General features: G+C 40.8%; 2 protein-coding genes across 3 annotated transcripts in view; both read left to right on the top strand.

Annotated features, from left to right (window-relative positions):
* Nucleotides 1-13,995, top strand: part of paxbp1 (PAX3 and PAX7 binding protein 1) — a 51,617-nt gene extending 37,622 nt beyond the window's left edge. For both annotated transcript variants that reach the window (XM_072585513.1, XM_072585512.1), the window contains exons 15-18: nt 3,167-3,233; nt 4,432-4,578; nt 12,242-12,396; nt 13,383-13,995. In XM_072585513.1, the coding sequence (XP_072441614.1) occupies nt 3,167-3,233; nt 4,432-4,578; nt 12,242-12,396; nt 13,383-13,500 (487 nt within the window). In that variant the 3' untranslated portion in view covers nt 13,501-13,995. The remainder of the gene's footprint in view (nt 1-3,166; nt 3,234-4,431; nt 4,579-12,241; nt 12,397-13,382) is intronic.
* Nucleotides 13,996-18,273: 4,278 nt separating this feature from the next.
* Nucleotides 18,274-24,711, top strand: part of LOC140485924 (sorting nexin-9-like) — an 87,975-nt gene continuing 81,537 nt past the window's right edge. The window contains exon 1 of the mRNA XM_072584369.1: nt 18,274-18,308. Coding sequence (XP_072440470.1) covers nt 18,297-18,308 — 12 coding nt within the window. The 5' untranslated portion in view covers nt 18,274-18,296. The remainder of the gene's footprint in view (nt 18,309-24,711) is intronic.

The following is a 24,711-nucleotide window of genomic DNA, read 5'->3' as shown; positions in this document are numbered from 1 at the left end:
ATGGTGAAGTTTAAATTCAATAATACTCTGAAATAAAAATGTAGCCTGGAAGTAGTCATGTAAATACTTTTGATTGTTGTAAAAGTCCACTAAGCAAACAAATGGCAGCCTAGCCAGATCATTATTACATATTAATGAGCATTAAAAGAACTTGAGGGAAGTCTTAGTGACAGTTAAGGGCAGATTAGTGAGTCCAAATGGAAAATATTTTTCGAGTGTAACCAATGCTGTCCATTTAAATGTTAGTGTTTTACTAAACATAGGGCCCTTTTGTTTTCTGCATTTGCGGTTTCCTGTTCCCAGTTTTCCTTACAATATTAGTGCTGTTACGTCATTGATCTTACATTTGAAATACTTTTTAAGATATTTTAGCTTTCCTATGGAAACCAAGTAAAATATTGCAGTCTAAATGGATTATATGTTGTTGTTGTTCTATAGGTAAAGACATTGTATGTTTGTAAAGCAAATTGTATTAAAACAGCTTTTGCTGACGAATAATCTTGAAACTTGGCTTTGAAGGAAATTTCCCATTTATTGTGAATGTTACCAGTAGGTTCGGCAATGAGTACACATGCATAGATTAGGTTAGATTACTTACAATGTGGAAGCAGGCCCTTCGGCCCAACAAGTCCACGCCGACCCTTTGAAGAGCAACCCACCCAGACCCATTCCTCTACATTTACCCCTTCACCTAACACTATGGGCAATTTAGCATGGCCAATTCACCTAACCAGCACATATTTGGACTGTGGGAGGAAACCGGAGCACCCAGAGGAAACCCACGCAGACGCAGGGAGAATGTGCAAACTCCACACGGACAATTGCCTGAGGCGGGAATTGAACCCGGGTCTCTGGCGCTGTGAGGCAGCAGTGCTAACCACTGTGCCACCGTGCCATCCATAGAAACATAGCAATGCAGCTAGCTGACATCACCAGCCCTATATGCATATGCAAGGCAGTTTATTGGCCATTTTGGCATCCAAACAAGAAGATGGATTTTTCCTTATCCATCCAGAAAGGCCCTATCCGATACGGTGGCTGTGTGACAACTCCTGCACAGGAATGGCGGTTGAGATCCATGTTCAAGACACCACTGAAAGGGAAAGCTCATTTAGTCAGTTCCCATTTTTCCCTTGCCCCCTTCTTGGTGATGTCAACAAGGCATATGCATCCATAGACTTCCTGCATCCTGTCACATCCAGTTGACATCAGTTATGCATCAGTGTGCGTAATGGTGGGCTTATTTGGTATTATGGATAATCACGCCATTAAATAATGCCATGAATTTAAACGGTCCAATTTGTACTGTTTGAAAAATGAATTAGTAATAAGTTAGAAGTCATTTCAGATTATTTCAGTCATTTCATTATATAATTGCTTACATGAGTTGATACCGAGACCAACTGCTGAAGAAGGTTAGGATTGCCATAAGACTGCTACTGATATATATGAATTCGTGGAAAATAGCGCTTTGTGTGGCTATATATACTGGAATAATGGTATTTCGGAAGCATGGTCAGTGACGTTCTGGCAGAGATTGGATGCCTGTGTACTGTTTCTAAATATGAAATTAATCAGTTAAGCTTGCTAGTAAGACCCAATTTTGTCTTTTTTATCACGCTTGATAACTGTTTTGAGAAGGTGGAACAGTGCAGAAAAAGTAAAAGAGTGAAGAGAGGTTGTTAAGACAGTGGTATTTAAATTTATAGCATGACCATGACCCTATTCATGGCAGAATTCACTCCTCCATGACAGTGCAGCCCATGCTTCTGAATGAGTGAGTCCCTTGCTTTGCTCTAGTCGATTGCCTTTCCTCTGGATGATGACTAACTGGCTTCTGACACATGATTCACTGTGCCAAGACAGTGGGAGCTGTCAGACCACTCGCTTTGTTTTTCTTCCTTGTCCTGCTTCAATCTTAATTTAACCTCTGAGTCCCCATTGCTTCAAACTTGGAATACCAACCATTTGTCCAGAAATGTATTAAATGCTATTCAGATCTATCATTGCAGGGCTCTAGAATCAATAGGTTAGTCTGCTAGGTTCTTTTGGCAATAATTTTTGAAAAATACTGAACTGTTTAGCCAAAACAGAAGCATACAGATCAGAGGCAGTCTTATTGGGATGTGATTTGGAGATGCCGGTGTTGGACTGGGGTGTACAAAGTTAAAAATCACACAACACCAGGTTATAGTCCAACAGGTTTAATTGGAAGCACACTAGCTTTCGGAGCAACGCTCCTTCATCAGGTGATTGTGGAGGGCTCGATCATAACACAGAATTCATAGCAAAAATTTGCAGTGTGATGTAACTGAAATTATACATTGAAAAATTGATTGTCTGTTAAGCCTTTCATCTGTTAGAATACAGTGATCGAGCCCTCCAAAATCACCTGATGAAGTAGCGTCGCTCCGAAAGCTAGTGTGCTTCCAATTAAACCTGTTGGACTATAACCTGGTGTTGTGTGATTTTTAACTTTATTGGGATGTGGTTTTCTAGTCCTACCACAACTTGAGTGTTGTGTTCTGTTCTGTTCTGGCCGTTGAAACACAGTGGAAACTTGAGCTGGTAGCAATTATAATCTTAATAAACTGCAAGTTTTAGAAGCCTTAGTTAAAAGAATACAGTGCTAAAATTATACACCTCAAATAACAGTTTACTGTATTATCGCAATCTCCACAATATTAGAGTAGTCAGTTGAGGGTATAAGTGAGAAGAATCTCTGGCAGGTTTTTTATTTTAAGGCAAAGTTGCATTATTATTTCAGTTTTTTTATTCATTAACAAATGAGGTCATCACTGGCTAGACCAGTATTTATGGCCTGTCCCTAATTGCCCAGAGGGCAGTTAAGAGTCAACCACATTTCTGTGAGTCTGCTGTAAGTATTTGGAACTCTATGCATAGGATTATTTGATCAACTTGTACACTCCTGGGCCCATAAATGCCAGTTAATAAAGGTGTGCTTAACTGACATTAGGCACATGAAGAAATGAAATGGTAATTTACTTGTGCTAATGTCCCTTCACGTTAATGAGCATTGATTTTACATTCTACCTTCATTTTACTCCCAATCAAAACTTGGATTAAATGTATAACAAATTGCATGTTTTATGTCATGCTTTTTATATGAAAAATATCTAAGTAACTCATTGATATATTATTGTAGTGTGCTGGAGAACAAGAACTCAGGACCCTACCTGTTTTTTCAGCGACAGTTTTGGTCAGCACTTAAGGTGAGAGCTTAAAAATGTATTATTTTAATGTTATAATAGTCCTCCCATACCCACAGGAGGTACGTTCCAAGACCTATTGCGGATAGCATAGAACCGATTCATTTAAATAGGAAATTTACCTTCCCGGCAGCCCCCTGGTCCCTGGTTCTGGAATGTTCCCTGTAAATTGTTTGGGCCGCAGGTAACTGAAACCACAGAAAATGATTTCGCAGATACAGCGTTTGCCCTGTACTGTTCTTTCATTTCACAGTGCCTTTCGTGTTACTTTTATAATAACATTGCTTTGGGACTATTCAATTTGTGAAGACAAGTATGAATACCTCATTGAATTCAAAGGTTTACAGCATCTAATTAGTTATATTAATCTGAATCTACTGATTGCTACAGATTCAGTTGAGATGTTTTATTTCTGTTGTTTGGCATATGAATGTATATGGAGATAGTGAGGACTACAGATGCTGGAGAGTCAGAATGAATAAAGAGTGGAGCTAGAAAAAGCACAGCAGGTCAAGCAGCATCAGAGGAGAAGGGGGGTCGACGTTTCAGGTTGGAACTTTCCATCATGATGAAAAGTTCCAACCTGAAATATCGACTCCCCTTCTCTGATGACACTTGACCTGCTGTGCCTTTTCCAGCTCCACTCTTTATGTACATATGAGTGTATTTAACATTCTTTAGGTGAGAGATTGAAGTGTTGCACATATGAATTATTTGAATCAAACAAAGTCCAAAATGGCAGTCTTCAAAGTATAGTGTATTATCTCTTCAACTGTTGTGATTCTGAAAGCAAGTTGTGTCTGCCATGTTTTCAGGCAAATAATTTGCTGTGCAGATTTCTTGAATCAATTTCCGTTGCATGCTTCATTCATATAATATAGCACAGATTTTATGTTGTTTCAAGGACTTATTTTAAGACAAACTAAGCAATAGATTAAGATGATCTGAGTGCATTTCTTTTGTCTGGATTTGTGCTAGTGAAATGTTAGTTTGCTTTTTCTCCATTGTTCTTAAAAGATCCTATTGCATAACAGAATATGACAAACAGATTCCATCAGCTGCTGGAAAATTTCTATCTTGCGATATATGTTTGAATAGAAAATATTTTCCCAGAATAGGCTTCAATTTGGTTGCCAGCCTCAAATTATTGACATAAACAATAGCTTTCAAATTAATTTATTAAATTTTATTATTGTTTCAGTTATTGGATAACATTTTGCAGTGGACTGGCATAATCTCAAATCGAACATTGCAGGAGCTAACAGTCGATAGTCTTTTAAATCGCTACATTCTTCTCGCTCTTCAGAACTCAGATCCTGGAGATGACAGCCTGAAGAAATGTCAGAGTGTAAGTAAACTGAAGTACACACTGAAAAGCTTTAAGGATCCCAAGGCAATTTCTCTGCTGTTTATTTCTGTTCTTTTCAGCTTTATATCAACACTTGTAAAATGAGAATGTAGAGTTGAACATTTGATTCCATATTCTAACTTTACATTTGTCTTGGGTTCCCCATGCAATATTAAACATTATGCAGTACAATTAACTTTTACAAAAGAAAGAGTTTGCATTTAAATAATATCTTCAGAATTTGCCAATCCACTTTATAGCCACCACAACAATAACTGTTTTAAAAGAAATGTTGGAAAGCACACCGTCATTTCAGACATAGCAAAGTCTCATAGATGACGTCTCCTTCAGGTATTTTGAAGGATAAATGTTGGTCAGAACATGGTAGAATTCACCTACTTTTCTTGAAATAGTGTGTTCAGATCTTGAAAGGGTAGATGGGGCCTTGATTTACTGTTTCTTCCAAAAGCTGATGCCTATTAATGTAACACTTCTGTCGCAGTGTATTCCAGTGTCAATCTAGATTTTTGTGCTTAAGTCAACATACTGGATCTTGAACTCTTAGCCTGATGGGTTGTTGTCACTGAGTAATAACTAACTGTTATTAGTTGCTCACTAATGGATGCTAGATGTTGAACAAGTCATACTCCAACCTGTTCTAAGCCTTCAGTGCTTTATTGTTATATTTGTTCAAATGTGACTGTGAGAATACTCATTCATGGAATTAAAATCGTGCCATAAGACTAGTAGTACTTTTAATTTTAGAGGCTGTTATTAGCTGTGTTTTTTAAAGCTGTAGGTTACTTGAGTTTATGAATACAAGGATAGAATTTAAAAGTAGAGAGTTTAACATAGAACTCTTAAATCACAGTTGCACTTCAGCTGGAGTTTCATGGACAATTATTATGGCTACCACAAGCTTCAGGAGAGAGATAAAAGCCTCGAATGTGGGTACAAAACAGGTTTCCCAATGATGAATGTTGAGAAAGCTTCGCTGTTAGAACAGAGAAGGTGAAAAACACATAGAGTCATAGAGATGTACAGCACGGAAACAGACCCTTTGGTCCATCTCGTCTATGCCGACCAGATATCCCAACCCATGTCCCTCCAAACCCTTCCTATTCATTTTCCCATCCATATGCCTTTTAAATGTTGCAATTGTACTAGCTTCTACCACTTCCTCTGATAGTTCATTCCATACACGTACCACCCTCTGCATGAAAAAGTTGCCCCGTAGGTCTCCTTTATATAACTTTCCCCTCTCATGCGAAACCTATGCCCTCTAGTTCTTGACTTCCACACCCCAGGGAAAAGACTTTGTCTCTTTATCCTATCCATGCCCTTCATAATTTTGTAAACCTCCATAAGGTCACCCCTCAGCCTCCGATGCTCCAGTGAAAACAGCCCTAGCCTAATGAACCTCTTCTTATAGCTCAAATCCTCCTGGCAACATCCTTGTAAGTCTTTTCTGAACCCTTTCAAGTTTCACAACAAGTTTTCCAATCGGAAGGAGACCAGAATTGCACGCAGTATTCCAACAGTGGTCTAATCAATGTCCTGTATAGCCGCAACATGACCTCCCAACCCCTGTACTCAATACTCTGACCAACAAAGGAAAGCATACCAAACGCTGCCTTCACTATCCTGTCTACCTGTGCCTTCACTTTCAAGGAGCTATGAACCTGCAGTCCAAGGTCTCTCTGTTCAGCAACACTCCCGAGCACCTTACCATTAAGTATATAAGTCCTGCTGAGATTTGATTTCCCAAAATGCAGCACCTCGCATTTATCTACATTAAACTCCATCTGCCATTTCGCAGCCCATTGGCCCATCTGATCAAGATCCCTTTGTAATCTGAAGTAACCTTCTTCGCTTTCCACTACACCTCCAGTTTTGGTGTCATCTGCAAACTTACTAAATATACGTCTTATGCTCACATCCAAATCATTTATGTAAATGATGTAAGTAGTAAACCCAGCACCAATCCTTGTGGCAGTCCACTGGTCACAGGCCTCCAGTCTGAAAACCATCCCTCCACCACCACCCTCTGCCTTTTACCTTTGAGCCAGTTCTGTATCCAAATGGCTAGCTTTCTCTGTATTCCATGAGATCTAACTTTGCTAACCAGTCTCCCATGGGGAACTTTGTCGAACGCCTTACTGAAGTCCATATAGATCACATCTACTGCTCTGCCCTCATCAACTCTCTATGTTACTTCTTCAAAAAACTCAATCAAGTTTGTGAGACATGATTTCCCAGGCATAAAGCCATGTTTACTATCCCTGATCAGTCTTTGCCTTTCCAAATACATGTACATCCTGTCCCTCAGGTTTCCCTCCAACCACTTGCCCACCACCGACGTCCGGCTCACTGGTCTATAGTTCCCTGGCTTGTCTTTATCACCTTTTGTAAACAGTGGCACCACGTTAGCTAACCTCCAGTCTTCCAGCACCTCACCTGTTATTGTCGAGACACATATCTCAGCAAAAGGCCCAGCAATCACTTCACGAGCTTCCCACTGAGTTCTAGGGTACACCTGATCAGATGCTGCAGAGCTATCCACTTTTATGCATTTCAAGACATCCAATACTTCCTCCTCTGTAATATGGACATTTTTCAAGATGCCACCATCTATTTCCCCACATTCTATATCATCCATGTCCTTCTCCACAGTAAATGCTGATGCAAAATACACTTTAGTATCTGCCCCATCTCCTGCGGCTCCACACAAAGACCACCATGCTGATCTTTGAGGGGCCCTATTCTCTCCCTAGTTGCCCTTTTGTCCTTAATATATTTGTTAAAAACCCTTTGGATTCTCCTTAACTCTGTTTACTAAAGCTATCTAATGTCCCCTTTTTGCCCTTTTCATTTCTCTCTTAAGTATACTCCTGCTACCTTTATACTCTTCTAAGGATTCACTCGATCTATCCTGTCTATACCTGACATATGTTTTCTTCTTTTTCTTAACCAAAATCTCAATTTCTTTAGTCATCCTGCATTCCCTATACCTACCAGCTTTTCCTTTCACCCTAACAGAAATATACTGTCTCTGGACTCTCATTATCTCATTTCTGAAGGCTTCCCATTTTCCAGCCATCCCTTTACCTGCGAACATCTGCCCCCAAACAGCTTTTGAAAGTTCTTGCCTCATACCGTCAAAATTAGCCTTTCTCCAATTTAGAACTTCAAGTTTTAGATCTGGTCGATCCTTTTCTATCAGTATTTTAACTCTAATAGAATTATGGTTGCTGGCCCCAAAGTGCTCCCCCACTGACACCTCAGTCACCTGCCCTGCCTCATTTCCCAAGAATAGGTCAAGTTTTGCACCTTCTTGTAGGTACATCCACATACTGAATCAGAAAATTTTCTTGTACACACTTAAGAAATTCCTCTCCATCTAAACCCTTAACACTATGGCAGTCCCAGTCTATGTTTGAAAGTTAAAATCCCCTACCATAACCACCCTATTATTCTTACAGATAGCTAAGATGTCCTTACACGTTTGTTTCTCAATTTCCCGCTAACAATTAGGGGGTCTATAATACAATCCCAATAAGGTGATCATCCCTTTCTTATTTCTCAGTTCCACCTAAATAACGTCCCTGGATGTATTTCCGGGAATATCCTCGCGTAGTACAGCTGTAATGCTATCCCTTATCAAAAATGTTACCCCCCCCCCCCCCCCCCTCCTCTCTTGCCTCCCTTTCTGTCCTTTCTGTCCTTCCTGTAGCATTTGTATCCTGGAACATTAAGCTGCCAGTCATGTCTATCTCTGAGCCATGTTTCTGTGGTTGCTCTGATATCTTAGTACCATGTTCCTAACCATGCCCTGAGTTCATCTGCTTTCCCTATTAGGCCTCTTGCATTGAAATAAATGCAGTTTAATTTATCAGTCCTACCTTGTTCTCTGCTTTGTCCCTGACTGTTTGACTCGCCTTTGTTCTCAACTGGGTAAAAACAGTTCCACCATAGGACACACCAGATGGCCTCCTCCTTTAGAGACCACAATTTCCCTTCCCACGTGGTTAAAGATGCCCTCCAACGCATCTCGTCCACATCCCGCACCTCTGCCCTCAGACCCCACCCCTCCAACCGTAACAAGGACAGAATGCCCCTGGTGCTCACCTTCCACCCTACAAACCTTCGCATCAACCAAATCATCCACCGACATTTCCGCCACCTCCAAAAAGACCCCACCACCAGGGATATATTTCCCTCCCAACCCCTTTCCGCCTTCCGCAAAGACCGTTCCCTCCATGACTACCTGGTCAGGTCCACACCCCCCTACGACCCACCCTCCCATTCTGGCACTTTCCCCTGCCACCGCAGGAACTGTAAAACCTGTGCCCACACCTCCTCCCTCACCTCTATCCAAAGCCCTAAAGGAGCCTTCCACATCCATCAAAGTTTCACCTGCACATCCACCAATATCATTTATTGTATCCATTGCTCCCGATGTGGTCTCCTCGACATTGCGTAGACTGGGCGCCTCCTCGCAGAGCGCTTTAGGGAACATCTCCTAGACACCCGCACCAATCAACCAAACCGCCCCGTGGCCCAACATTTCAACTCCCCCTCCCACTCTGCCGAGGACATGGAGGTCCTGGGCCTCCTTCACCACCGCTCCCTCACCACCAGACGCCTGGAGGAAGAACGCCTCATCTTCCGCCTCGAAACACTTCAACCCCAGGGCATCAATGTGGACTTCAACAGCTTCCTCATTTCCCCTTCCCCCACCTCATCCTAGTTTCAAACTTCCAGCTCAGTTACTGTCTCCTTGACTTGTCCGACCTGCCTATCTTCTTTTCCACCTATCCACTCCACCCTCTCCTCCTTGACCTATCACCTTCATCTCCTCCCCCACTCACCCATTGTACTCTATGCTACTCTCTCCCCACCCCCACCCTCCTCTAGCTTATCTCTCCATGCTTCAGGCTCACTGCCTTTATTCCTGATGAAGGGCTTTTGCCCGAAACGTCGATTTCGCTGCTCGTTGGATGCTGCCTGAACTGCTGTGCTCTTCCAGCACCACTAATCCAGTATTTGTTCTCAACTGTACCAGTCTCAGATTGAAATCTTTCCTCACTATCTCCTTGGGTCCTATCCCCCATCCCTCCCACCCTTTACTTGTTTAAATCTTCCCAAGCAGCTCAAGTAAATCTCCCTGCCAGTATATTAGTCCCCTTCCTATTTAGGTGCAATCCATTTTTCTTGCACAGGTCACTTCTACCCAAAACAGCTTCCAACGATCCAAAAATGTGACTCCTCCTCCCACACACCAGCTCCTCAGCCATGCATTCATCTGCTCTATCCTCCTATTCCTGTCCTCACTAGCTTGTAGCACCAGGAGTAATCCAGATATTACTACTCTCGAGGACATCCTTTTTAAATTTCTGCCTAATTCTCTATAATCTCCCTTCATAATTTCAACCTTTTCCCTTCCGATGTTATTGGTTCCAATGTACACAATGACCCCTTGAGACAATTCTGCCCCCTCTCTGAGACATTCTTGATCCTGGCACCAGGGAAGCAACAAACCATTCTGATTTTTCGCTGCTGGCCACAGAAACATCTGTCTGTACTTCGAACTACAGAGTCCCCTAACACAATCGATCGCTTGGAACCTGACATACCTCTCATTACATTACAGCCAGTCTCAATACCAGAAACTTGGCTGTCCATGCTATGTTCCCCTGAGAATCCATCACCCCCTACATTTTCCGAAACAGCATACTTATTTGAAATGGGGATTGCTACAGAAGACTCCTGCACTACCTGCCTACCCCTCTTCCCTTTCCTGGAGTTAACCCATCTATGTGACTGTATCTGAGACATTTCCCCCCTTCCTGGAACTGCATCCATCACATCTCCTCGCTCTTGTGAATTCCTCATTGACTCTCCAACCAGTCCATTCGATCAGACAGGTTTCGCAACCAACAACATTTATTGCAGATATAATCCTCAGTAACCCGTAAATTCTCCCTAAACTCCCACATCCGACAAGACGAGCATATCACTCTACTAAAGGCCATTTTTGCTTCTTTCAATTTACAGACCCAGAAAATATTCCTCTTCAAAACACTGCTCCAGGTTAAGTTAATACTTATGGCTTATATTTTAAGTTTAATCAAGAGACATAGCTCAATAAAGCATATAATCAAGAAAGAAGCCACTCTACTCACTACTGCAGACTTATTTTAAGGCCATGCTTAAAATGCACTTATCTGTTTCTATGCTGTGACCTTTCCCAAAGATCAGTTGTGAATTTCACTTTTTTAAATTTTCCCAGACACACTCCGATGTCCAGTAATACATGAATTCAACAGCAAAGGCAGTAACTGCTAACTCTGTCAGTTAGCAATGTGGGATTCTTTCTCTCTCTCTTTTCTGCACTGACCTCACCATTTGCTTCCTTCCCTTTTAAAAATGCTGTTGTTTTGACTTTTCTTTCCTCCAAAGTTCCAAACCAATGCAACAGCATACAAAACAGTAATTGCTGCTTCTGGAATTCGAGGGGCGGCACAGTGGCTCAGTGGTTAGCACTGCTGCCTCACAGCACCGGGGTCCCAGGTTCAATTCCAGCCTCAGTGTCTGCATGGGTTTCCTCCGGATGCTCTGATTTCGTCCCACAGTCCAAAGATGTGCAGGTCAGGTGGATCGGCCATGCTAAATTATCCATAGTGTTAGGTACATTAGTCAGGGTAATGGGTCTGGGTGGGTTACTCTTCGGAGGGTCGGTGTGGACTAGTTGGGCCGAAGGGCCTGTTTCCACACTGTAGGGAATCTAATCTAATCAAATCGCCTCCAACACCTAAAATACTTCAGAAAAGGAGCAGCTATTACAGCCAGAAATATTTCCCATCCTCCATCTTGGATTACCCAGAATCCTTATCTCAGCAAGATTTTTTTAAAAGTGGTCGGATGGAGTAGATAGAAAACATTGTCTGGTGAGAGCATAAATTACCAGATCGATTCAAAATCATTGGGATAGATCCAGTGGAATGAGAATTTTTTTTTATTTGTGTTGCCTGGATTTGCAATTTCCTGCCAAAAATGTGGTGGAAGCATTTCATTAATAATTTTCAAAGGGATTTGGAATATCACTTGATTTGGGGCACACAGGACACAAAGTCAGAGATCAGCATGAGTCCTGTTTCAAAGGTAGTGCAGGCAGCATGGACACCTCCTGTGCTGTACATTTCTCGGTTTCTCCTTGTATCTTGAGCTAACGTAGTATAAAATTAAAAATCACACAATACCAGGTTATAGTCCAACAGGTTTAATTCGAAGCACACTCGCTTTTGGAGCGCCGCTTCTTCATCAGGTGATAGTAGAGGACACAATTCTAAGGCACAGAATTTATAGCAAAAAATTTATAGCTTTTTTGCTATAAATTCTGTGCCTAAGAATTGTGTCCTCCACTATCACCTGATGAAGGAGCGGCGTTCCGAAAGCTAGTGTGCTTCCAGTTAAACCTGTTGGACTATAACCTGGCGTTGTGTGATTTTTAACTTTGTACACCCCAGTCCAACACCCGCGTCTACAAATCATAGTATAAAGTGTACATTAAACCTCACTGTTGTGGAATCATAACTGTAAAAAAGAAATTGGTTTCAAGTAAAATGACGATGGATATCACAATGCTACTTTTATCTTTTAGCTCATCACCTGTTTACCAAAACAATGGTTTGTCAACCTAAAAGGAGACAAGAGTATCCCACAGATGGAAAATTTCTGCTGTTACCTTGTTCACTTGGCCGATACCATCTATAGGCTAAGCCTTGGCTGCTCTGATGTAGAAAAACGTACAGCGAGGTAAATATAGGCACTTGTTTTAATTTACAATCCACAATAATACCTGAATCTAAATTGGTTAACAGGATATGGTTTTTGTATTTGCTATATTTAGATGTGGTATCAGTTTGTAATTTAACAATTTGCATGACTTGTGTGGATGTACCGATAACAAAAACTGCAGCTGTTAAAGACTCTTCCCCATCACCTCTCAAAGGCAATTGGGGTGGGTATGAAATGTTGGTCTGACTGATGAAACCCACATTACATGAACAAATAAAAAAAGAAGTAATGCTATAAAGTAGCACCCCTGTCTTTAGGGCTGTGGTGATGGTGCAATGTGCTTTCAATAAATCTTTCTTTAGCTTGCTGTGATTAGGAATAAATTTGTATTTTTAGGGGTTTTTTTTTCTCTTCTCACCAGTCCCATTTTGAATGTTATAGTACTTTTGCGTGCACCCTTCATGGCTAATGAGATGGATGATTTGCTCCAAGAACTCTGATGAAGGTAGTTGTACCCACTCACTGACCCCTTTTTTTTAATGTGAGGAAGGATCTAACCACTGTTGAATACCTGGAGTTCACCTTACTTTATAGCCTCACATGCCAGGGCACCTTTGTTCCTTCAAATCTGAGTTGAGCACGTTGCTTTAAAACTTGGGAGTATTTCATAAGTATGTGAAATAGATAGAAAGAAATCCATATTGGTATTTGCTAAAAAGAGGTCGTCTGTTTCCTGACTGCTGCATCTGCAGTGTGTGGTTTGAGTTGGTTTTGTGGATGTGCTGAAGTACAAAATAATAGAAAATAAATCTGAACAATTAATTTGCCTACTTCAGAAGTACAATTGCAGTATCTCTGCCATCTGTTTTGGTCCAAACTTTGTACACAACTGAAAAAAAAATTAATATCCGTAATTATAAAGAACTGTTCTGCAGTACAGTTATGTACAAGTTTATTTTAATTTTGTGAATGTAACTTCTTTTCTTCAAACTGATTTACTTTAGGGAGAATATCAAGCAAGTGATTAAAATTCTGGCCATCATCCATGCTTTGGACCATGCAACAGCTGTAGCAAATGAATATGGAGTGAAAGACATCAAAGCATTACTTGATGGCAAATGAGATTGTAAGACAGAAACACGAACATTCCTGCCATTTGTATGATTTTGTACATATGTACAGATGTTTCGTAAAAGAAAATTGATGGCGTTGTTAATAACATTTGTTATTTAATATTTTCCATCCCTTGTGCTCAAAGGTACAACTAAACTGAAAAACACTCTTTCAGCCAGCATCCTTTACACATCAAACTGGGAATGTAATTTTTTAAATCCAACTGGGGTTTCTACCTTTTGAAAATCCACTGACTTCTCTTTATCAGAAGGAACTGAATTTGGAAGATGTTAGTTGTTCTCGTCCAAATAATTATGGACTATAACCAGAGAAGATTACATCAAAGTACTGGGAACAAACTGTGAAAATACAAGTCCAACCTGCAGATAAAGTTTAAACTCATTGGGTTGCATTTGTTTAATTTAGCAAAAGTGAATGACATTTGTTTTATGGTTTTAAGAACATATTAAAATAAATTGACCATTCGGGGTGTGGAAATTGTGATACTTTGTCTGCCAATATGGATTTAATCCAAATTGATTTGGTAAATTTATTGAGGGAATACTTACTTTTTCTCATAACTCACCCTCCCAAAAAAAAGACAATGCTTGCTATGAACAGCAGCTTACTTCCATGCATGCTGAGAAACTAAATGCAAATCCACAAATACCATTATTAGTATAGTTTCACATGGGGCTAGGTCTGCCAAATATTTACAACTTGGGCTAATATGTAACTAACACTGTTCACAGTGATTAAAAGTTATAACTGTTTGTATCATTAGGCTCCCTTCAGAGCTGAGCAATGGAAATAGTGGTAAAATGATCTAGAAATGATGTAATCTCAGTTCTAATAACCTCCCCTGTGTCCTGAAACTGTGACTCTTTGTCCTAAACTCAAAGAAAATTACAGAACAGGAACAGGACCTTCGGTCTTTTAAGCCTGTGCTGATCCACATCCTCTATCTAAACCTGTCTCCTATTTTCTAAGGGTCTGTATGTGGCTGTTCGCTGCCCATTCATGTATCTTAAATGACACTATCGTGCCTGCCTTTACCACCTCCGCTGGCAACGCATTCCAGGCATCCACCACCCTCTGCACAAAAAGCCTTTTGACGCATATCTCTCCTAAAGTTTTCCCCCTCACTTTGAACTTGTGACCCCCTAGGAATTGAGTCCACCACTCTGGCAAAAATGCTTCTTGCTATCCACTCCTCCCTCTCCCTCTGACCCCCTGCTCTGGGGGACATAATCACTGACAGAATTTTATACATGTCAATAAGATCCCCTCATTCTTCTAAGATGCAGTGAAGGCAAGCTTCGTTGACCCAGTCTCTCGTTATATGACAAGCCTGCCATCTCTGAAATCAGCCTGGTGAAATAGCAAGCTATGTAAAGCACATTTTTGATCACTGATTTTTAAAATCATTTACCAGAAGCAAAATAAAGATTGAGAGACACACATGGATTATTGTTGATGAAATATCAAGCTTAAAAAAAATCTATAGTTTATCAAAATAGAAGAGTGTGATAAAAAAGGTCCTGAGAGGTCAGTTTGCACCATTAAAAACAAAGCTACAGTTCACTTACGATATTTTTTCAAGTTTCTTGCAGCTAGTTTTTTAACATAAAAGTGGAAGTGCTCTCAATATTTAATTTCTAAAAACTTCCATCTGCAGGGACTTCAACATTGCCACCCTGTGGAGGAACAGGGAAACACTGAGAAAAGTCATAAAAGCAACATGGAGTAAAGAAATTAGAATCATTTTGAAGTGAAAAAGTCAATGGTTCGTTTACAAAGTCAAATCAGTGGTTCTTTTACAATGAGAAAGATGTTACAATTTATTTACAAGTCTGAGTTCTGGATTTTCATTTAAATTTCCATTCAGTTTATTGTAAATCTACAGAAAAGTTTTTGCTCAATTATCGCCTGTTATAACTGTGCTAAAAAGAATACAATTGTAACTTGTTCCGAGGTTAATTACCTGTAAACAAGTTAAATATTTTTCTTTGCTTGGGAAAAACAATGGCACTGTGGTATTGTTGCAGGATTAGTCGTCCTCTGGAAACTTGGGTTCAAATCCCAATATTGGAATATTCTCATTGTTGAATTTGGAAAGAACAAATCTGAAATTAAAAGTTTAATGATGACCATGAAACAATTGTTACAACTCACCTGGTTCACAAAATCTGCTGTTCTTTGTGATGGTGTCCAAAACAGCAATGCAGTTGCCACTTAACCACCCTCTAAAATAGGATGAAAACCACATGGTTGTATCAAATTGCTGAAAGTGTAAAAATTAGATGAATCACCAGGCACTGATCTAGACATTGGCAGTGACAAGGGCAAACTCAGTCCTGTCAACAGGACTTTCTCAATTACAGTATGTAGTCAAGAGGGAGTTGCTCTGGGACCCCTCAACATTGGACCCCATGAAATTTCATGGCATCAGATTGATCACGGTCAAGAAACCTTGCTGTCGATTACCACCTAACCCCTAAACCCCCCACCCCTCCCAAATCCCAATTCACTGATTCTGAACCTGTCTATGTTTAACATTACTTGGAGGAAGCGTGGTTTGAATGGTGGCAAGGAAGCACAATGCATTCTGAATGGGAAATTTTAATGTCCACCTTCAAACGTGGCTTAGCAGCACCTCTACAGATTGAGCAGGTTAAGTCCTCAATGGCATAACAACTGGACTGGGTTTGCAACAGGCAGTGAAGGAAAAAACAAAGAGGTAAACTTTGACTTCATCCTAGCCAAACTGCTGCAGATATAACTGTCCATGACAGTATCAGTAAGAGTGACTTGTCAAGGTCAATTCCTGTCATTGGGATACTTGCTGTTGTATAATGTTGTAAAACAATGGTACTAAATAGGATAGATTTCAAACATCTTAGCAGCTCAAAACAGCATTAGTGAGGTGCAGTAGGTCATTAGGCACACCTGCAAATAAGGTGTTAACTTAGTGATTCTACAAAACAGGACTGTTTCCATGCCAAACATCAAAAACAACAAGTTATATACTGTGGTAATGATTTCGGAAGTAATGGATCATATCTAAGCACTGCAGTCCGCATTGATGTTGGCAATTAAATAATTCAATGGCAGAGGAGGCTCCACAAATATATTCAACCTCCATGATGGAAAGCCCAGAACATCAGTACGAAAGGAAAGGCTGAAGAATTTGCAACAATCCTCCGTCTAAAACGCCAAGTAGATGATGGCTCTCAGCCTTCCCCAGAGCTCCTGAGAATCACAGATGCCAGGCTTTAGCCAATTTGATTCAGTTCATGAAAGACAGCTCACCACCAACTTCTCAAGGACAACTAGGGATGGACAATAACTGACCAGCCAGCTATGCCCACATTCCACACGTGAATTTTTAAAAATCAGGAAACTGTTGTATTACTTAATTTCACAATCTCCTGGAATTGCAACCATAACAACCATTAATGGGTACTCTAACACTGATTATTATTTTTTTTTAAACTAATGAATTGGAAAGAATAGACCTATTAACCAATTTTGTCTGATTGTTATTAGAAGTGCTTCAAGTGTTTTTTTAGATTTTCCTTCCAAGTTCCCTGTTTTTCACAGTGACTGCAGTTCCATTGGCCCCGGTAAGGACACTCAAGACAGGAAAAGGGAGCAACTTAATGGAAGATGAAAGTGGAGACAGTGATGACAAAGAACAGAGTAAAAGATAACCAGACTGAGTGGAATGAGAAAAAAGAGGAATGTGGATTTGCAGCATATGAGAAATACAAGAAGTAAATATTTTTATTGAACTTGAACAACTGCATCACACAAGCCAACCTCCCATGCATTGATTCCATCTATACATCTTGCTGCCCCAAAAAGGCAGCCAATGTAATCAAAAACCCCTCCCACCCCAGTTATTATCTTTTCCAACCTCTTCTGTCAGGCAGAAGATAAAAAAGCTTAAACACACGGACCAACAGCTTCAAGAACAGCTTCTTTCACGCTGTTACTAGACTACTGGATGGACATTTCAAATTTAATGTCGACCTCATTATTAGTGCATCTTCTCTGCAGCCAGAATGTTGCATTCTTCGATTACCCTTATGCACTTTGTATGGTAAGATCTGCCTGTGCTGAACAAAAATGAAGCTTTTCACTGTACCTAGGTATATATGACAATAATTAATCAAATCAAATGATTATTTATTGAGTGGGAATAAATTAGGTTTAAGAACCTGGCCAGCAGCTAAATTCTGATTGAGGCCAAATACTTGAAAGTGTTCCCATCCCCCTGATGAAAAACACCATGGAGCTATTTCTTTCCAGCTGCAGCTAAATATTTCCCGTTTATTCGCTGTGATACATGTGCTTCTTGTATGTGGCATTAAACAACATTTCCCGCATTACGAATATTGGTTATTTGCATTTTAAAACAGCCAGCTTTTAATATTAGTTGTTTAGGCACGTTTCTAAGTTTTATCTCCGCATGAATCTTTCCAGGAATTAGTGTGGCATTTATGTTTGGCGTGTCACGCTTGTAATGTTGAGTCTCGAACTTGCAATTCAAAAGCGCTTATCAACTTCGGCCATCATTTACCCAGCTTGAATGTGGCAAAGCGATTCCAATTGACATCCAGCAGGGGGTGGTAGGGGTCTCAGTGTTTTCAGAAGCAGCATTGGCTTTGGGGAAACAACAACCTTCATGAGGGAATGACGTGATGTTGGGTGAGCAATCGAACAGTGATGTTCAGAACCCGTGGTTCTGCTATTTGTAAAGATCAGAGTTTCAAGTGCAATTCCTGGGGCACGTGGAGAGGATGTCCACCAAGGTAGGAGACTCGGAAAAGGCCACAGTGAGCATCCTCACTTAGGTACAACTCAATGTGGGATGCAGTGTGTAATTTGTATTTTCCTCACCGCAAATGTTCATATTTCAGTGACAATATTAACTGGTCAAGAAGAAGGTTTTGCCATTTAATAAAATAGTAATTCTGTTTTGTAAGATCAACTTTCTTCTGGTTAAAATACAAAGCTGTAGAATTTTCAAACCAGGTTTATTTTGGCATAAGAAAGGAAAGAGGTAATTAGCCTTGAAGTGTTTTCAGGTATTTGCTACTTGTGTCCTGGGTTGTAATATGTTGCGCTGAATTAGAGGATGGAATGGTAACCGCTAATTATTATCGTTAAAAGTCATATATTTTACTATTGTGGTGGGAAAGTGACTGGGCGCGATCAAGCTTTCTGGCGATCGATTTTAATTTGTTTGTGATGTTGTGGAGGTGCCAGTGTTGGACCGGGCTGGACAAAGTTAAAAATCACACAAACACCAGGTTATACTAACAGGTTTATTTGGACTATAACCTGGGTGTTGTGTGATTTTTAACTTTGTACACCTTTTAGTGACCGTATGGATTTCGGAAATAAGCAAGCTGTTAATGTCATTGAGAGTAAGGCAACGGTGGCGCTGAAATCTCTCGATCGAAAATAACTTGAGCAGTTTTAAAATCAAAGCTGAATACTGCGGTTGGTGGGAGCGTGTAATTAAAATAGCAAGTAGTGTGTAATTCGAGTGGTTGAATTACGTTTTGAAACTCGGGAGTTTTCTCGCTGTTTTGATGCCAGTTGAAGATTGACAGCAGTTTCCAGGCTCGGGGCTGTATCTGAGAGTAAAGCGGAGCTCACAGATTCACTGACCTTTCAGTGCGTTCTGACTGACAGTGACGGGATGATGAAATGACCAACGTCTTTCCCCCTGCCCCGTCCAGTGAAGCTCAAAATGTCTTAGTTTTATTGATGTTTGAACTTTTTTGTTCATTTTTGGAAATTCTTCTAACAGGAGAAGAAATTCATGATTGTGAATACCTGAGAACTGGACATGGATTTCCAAGGGAAACTATGCCCGTCAGGTCTTTTTTTTGTTTGACGATGTAACTAAGTGGATGTGGTTTACTTGGACTTTCAGAAAATTGGGTAAGACCCCAGACGTAAAGTTAAATCGCATGAGAGTGTGGTTGGTGTATTAATATGAATATAGAGCTGGTAGGCAGACAGGAAACAGTCGGAATAAACGGGTAATTTTTCTGAGTGACAGCCACAGTAAGGTACAACAACGATCAGTGCTTGGAGTCCAATACATCACAGTAAATATTCGTGCTTTAGTTAAGGGAACTAAATGTAATTCCTCCAAGTGGACGGATGCCACAAACCTGTCTGAAGTGGATGCAAAGAAGCAGGACAAGTTAAGTGAATGTCCAAATGCATTAAAGATGAAGTATATTGTGGATAAATGTGGGGTTTGCAAAAAATAGGGAAGTGATTATTATCTGGTTTAGATTAGGAAAGAGGGAATTGCAATGAGACTGTGCTGTCCTTGCCCCAGTCATGGAAGTAAGCATGCAGGTGCAGCCACCAGTGAAAATGGCTAATGAAATGTTAGCCTTCATATTGAGAGAATTCAAGTACAGGAGCTGGGGTATCTTGCTCCAATTGTGATCAGACCACACCTGCTGTATTGTATGCAGTGCTGGTTTCTTTTGTCTGAGGAAGGATGTTCCACCTATTGAGGGAGCTTGAAGAAGGTTTAGCAGACTGATTCCAGGGATGGTAGGACTGACTCATGAAAAGAGATTGGATCAGTTGAGACTATATTCACTGGAGTTTAAAAGAATGAGAGGGTATCGGTGGTGTGGGGGGGATGTCTCGTAGAAACCTATAAAATTCTAACAGGGCTAGACTGAGTAAAGGCAGAAAGGATGACCCTGATGTGTGGAGAGTCCAGAAACAGGGATCATAGTATGAGGATGCAGAGTAGGCCTTTGAGCACGGAGATGGGGAGAAGTGAGAGGGTGGTGGACTCGTACAATTCACCAGCAAAGAATGTGATTGCAGCCAAAACAATGAATGTTTTCAAGAATGAGTTAAATAGAGTTCTTGTGGCTAAAGGGATCAAAAGGTATGGAGCAAAAGGGGAACAGAATTAGATGATAAGCTGTGATCATAGTGAATGTCAATTGCTGATGCTGTTACCAGTGTTCCCTCTAATTTTCTCAGCGACTGCATGGACATCTGAGTTCAATGCACAGCAGTGACCTTGAGCCCCAGAAATCAATGCTATGCTAGGAGTGTTGATACATTTAGCTGTGCGTGGAACATTGGAACTGCTGTGGCCATGGGCAGCCACGCAGCTTCGAGGGAACATTAGCTCATACTCATCTTTGTACTGATAGCAGTCAACAAAGGTGATACAGAAAGGAAGCTGGGATTTTGAAGGAGGAAATCAAAAAATCAGAGTTTTGTGTTCGTGTTAGAACTTTGGAATTGTTTGGTAGATCCACAAAACCAGCAATATTTTATGGGATGTACAGATAGCTCCTAGTTCATGTACAAAGCTTAAATAAAACACACACACTCTTCCTTAAAGAAACTAGTGGGCATTTTGGTGAAATTGAGCTTAAAGCCTGCCTGATGGGACTACACGTATGTGAATAAATGGAAAAGAATGTGACAAAAAGTATATAGACAATAGGTGCAGGAGTAGGCCATTCGGCCCTTCGAGCCTGCACCAACATTCAATATGATCATGGCTGATCATCCTTAATCAGTATCCTGTCCCTGCCTTATCTCCATTACCCTTGATTCCACTATCCTTGAGAGCTCTATCCAACTCTTTCTTAAATGAATCCAGAGACTGGGCCTCCACTGCCCTCTGGGGCAGAGCATTCCACACAGCCACCATTCTCTGCGTGAAGAAGTGTCTCCTCATCTCTGTCCTAAATGGTCTACCCCGTATTTTTAAGCTGTGTCCTCTGGTTCAGCACTCAGCCATCAACGGAAACATGTTTCCTGCCTCTAGAGTGTCCAACCCTTTAATAATCTTATATGTCTCAATCAGATCCCCTCTCACTCTTCTAAACTGATGATATTGTTATAGACAATAGACAATAGATGCAGGAGTAGGCCATTCTGCCCTTCGAGCCTGCACCGCCATTCAATATGATCATGGCTGATCATTCCTAATCAGTATCCTGTTCCAGCCTTATCTCCATACCCCTTGACTCCACTATCTTTAAGAGCTCTATCCAATTCTTTCTTGGACCAATTTCGCCAAGAATCAAGATTCACGTGAAATCATTTATTCCTTTCATATAGATGCAGTTAAAGCTAACTTTTAAAAAAACTATCCTATATGCAAATATTGCAAGCAACTTTTCACTTTTGGTCAATTTGGTTGCTTCTGAAAACAGTTGTGTGAGGGTGTAAAGTTTCAGAATAAAGCTTTTCCTGGTGATGTTGATAGAGTCGTAGAGATGTACTGCACGCAAACAGACCCTTTGATCCAACTTGTCCATACCGACCAAATATCCTAAATTAGGATTCCTGCTGAAGGGCTTTTGCCCGAAACGTCAATTTTCCTGCTCCTCGGATGCTGCCTGACCTACTGTGCTTTTCCAGCGCCACTCCAATCTTGACTCTAATCTCCAGCATCTGCAGTACCCACTTCTGCCTAGATATCCTCAATTAATCTAGTCCAATTTGCCAGCATTTGGCCCACATATCTCTCAACCCTTCCTATTCATATACCCATCCAGATGCCTTTTAAATGTTGCAATTGTACCAGCCTCCACCACTTCCTCTGGCAACTCATTCCATATATGCACCATCTCTGCATGAAGAAGTAGGCCCTTCGGTCCCTTTTAAATCTTTCCCCTCTCACCTTAAACCATCTGATGAAGGAGCAGCGCTCTGAAAGCTCATGCTTCCAAATAAACCTATTGGACTATAACCTGGTATTGTGTGATTTTTAACATTTTACACCTTAAACCTATGCACTCTAGTTTTGGGCTCATACTCTGCAGTAAAAACCTTGACTACCCACCCTATCCATGCCCCTCATGATTTTATAAACCTCTATAAGATCACCCCAAACCTTCAATGCTCCAGGGAAAACAGCCCCAGCCTATTCAGCCTCTGCCTATCGCTCAGTCTCTCCAACCCTGGCAACATCCTTGTAAATCTTTTCTGAACCCTTTCAAGTTTAACAACATCCTTCCTATAGCAGGGAGACCAGAATTGAATGCTGCATTCCAAAAGTGACCTATTCAATGTCCTGTACAGCTGCAACATGACCTTCCAACTCCTATACTCAATGCACTGACCAATCAAGGAAAGCATATCAAATGCTGCCTTCACTATCCTATCTACCTGCAACTCAGTTTTCAAGGAACTGTGAACTTGCACTCCAAGGTCTCTTTGTTCAGCAACACTCCCCTGGACCTTACCATTAAGTGTATAAATCCTGCCCTGATTTGCCCTACCAAATTGCAGTACCTCACGTTTATCTAGATTAAACTCCATCTGCCACTCCTCAGCCCATATGATAGAGATCCCATTGCACTCTGAGGTAACCTTCACTGTCAATTACACCACCATTTTTGGTATCATCTGCAAACTTACTAATCGTATCTCCTATGTTCACATACAAATCATTTATATAAATGATAAAAAGCAGTGGACCCAACACTAATCCTTGTAGCACATTGCTGGTCATGGGCCTTCAGTCTGAAATCAACCTTCCACCACCACCCTGTGTCTCCTACCTTCGATCTAATTTTGTATCCAAGTAGCTAGTTCTCCCTGTGTTCTATGTAATCTAACCTTGTTAAGGTTCCTCATGGTAGACTGGTTGTCAAACGCCTTACTGAAGTCCATATAGACAATGTCTACTGCTCTGCCTTCATCAATCCTCTTCATCATTTCTTCAAAAATCTCAATCAAGTTGATGAGACGTGATTTCCCAAACAAAAAGTCATGTTGACTATCTCTAATCAGCCCTTGCATTTCCAAGTACATCTAAATCCTGTCCCTCTGATGCTGACCCCCTTGGAGAAATTAAGAAGTTCCAAGCGTGTATCAAGAAAAAATATTCAGATAAGGGACACAATAATCCAGCTCTTTTTGAACCTAATGGTAGCAAACTCCTCATTTTCACCACCAAAAAACATTAAGAACGATTTATGGAGAAAAATGCTACATGGAAAGCTGGTTGCACTGAACTTCACCTGCATAGATAGTGATAAATGTGGCATCTTATATGAGGATATTGTTATTGTTTTGTTGTCTGAAGTCACAAAATAAATAAACTTTAAGCAGTTTGTATTGCAGTTTCCCTATAGTAAGTGCTGATCTGTGTAACTTCTCTTGCTGTAGGTTAAAAAGTTTTATCCTTGCTAGACAGGAAATGTGGCTTTGCCAATGTATTTATGAAAATATAAATTTTTGATTTTTCTTTCTTTCCTTTCTTTGTCCTTTCTGTTTGAAAAATGCTCTGGGGTCTTTTAAGCTTTGTCATAGCTTCTGGCCTCAGCATGTCTAATCCAGCTCTACCACTTGTAGTGAAAGCAAGATAAGTAAGAATTGATGGAGCTGAAACAAACTCTGGGATATACACCATGTGCTCAGTGCTCACAACTGCTTTCTTACTTGCTTGTCGGAATGGGTTTGCTCACAATACGCTGAGTGTTTATTTTACCTATCTGGAGTTTCTCTTCAATGCTCTGGAGAGGCTGACTGCCCTTTAGAGGTCTAATGTATCACATCAGGAAGAATGCTACTTCTACTTCCTTAGGTTGGATCTCTGGTAAGGACCAAAATGGCGCGCAGCCTGCTATTTCCATATCTGTAGATCCTCCGCAAATAGAGAAGCACCTCACGAGATCATGTCCACAACACCAGGTGGAGATGGAGAGGATACACATCCTCAACATGCTTTAACACTGGTGCCTTTGGAGTCTGAAGGTGTCGAGTTGACTGGTGGCAAAATGCTTGCAGCATGCCCGGTCAAGAATTGTGGCAAATCATTCACTTGTCACCACAAAAAAAATCCTTCCCTGGGTGTGTACAATATTCTTGAGCAGCTGCCACTACACTTTTGAGTTGTGACAGGAAAGCATCCTGCACACATTGGACAAGAACCAACCCATCTAAGGTACTCTAACTATAGCGTTTACAGTCAATATTTGGAAAGTTCAAATCCCCCACAACGGACGTGGAGGCACTCTGTAGGACATAGAATCAAGAGCTAGGAGAGGATATCTCATCGGAAGTATGGGAAGATATATGGGGAAATGTAAGGAAAATTTCAGTTTATAACAAAGCACAGGCCATGCAATTGAAGATTTTACACAGGGCTCATATGGTGCCAGAGAGGCGAGCTAAGTTCAAGAGAGGAGTGTC

The sequence above is a fragment of the Chiloscyllium punctatum genome, chromosome 15, assembly GCF_047496795.1.
Source record: "Chiloscyllium punctatum isolate Juve2018m chromosome 15, sChiPun1.3, whole genome shotgun sequence".
In the NCBI taxonomy this organism is placed as follows: Eukaryota; Metazoa; Chordata; class Chondrichthyes; order Orectolobiformes; family Hemiscylliidae; genus Chiloscyllium; species Chiloscyllium punctatum.
Note: the sequence above shows the minus strand (reverse complement) of the source record. Positions and strands in the feature narration are given on the sequence as shown.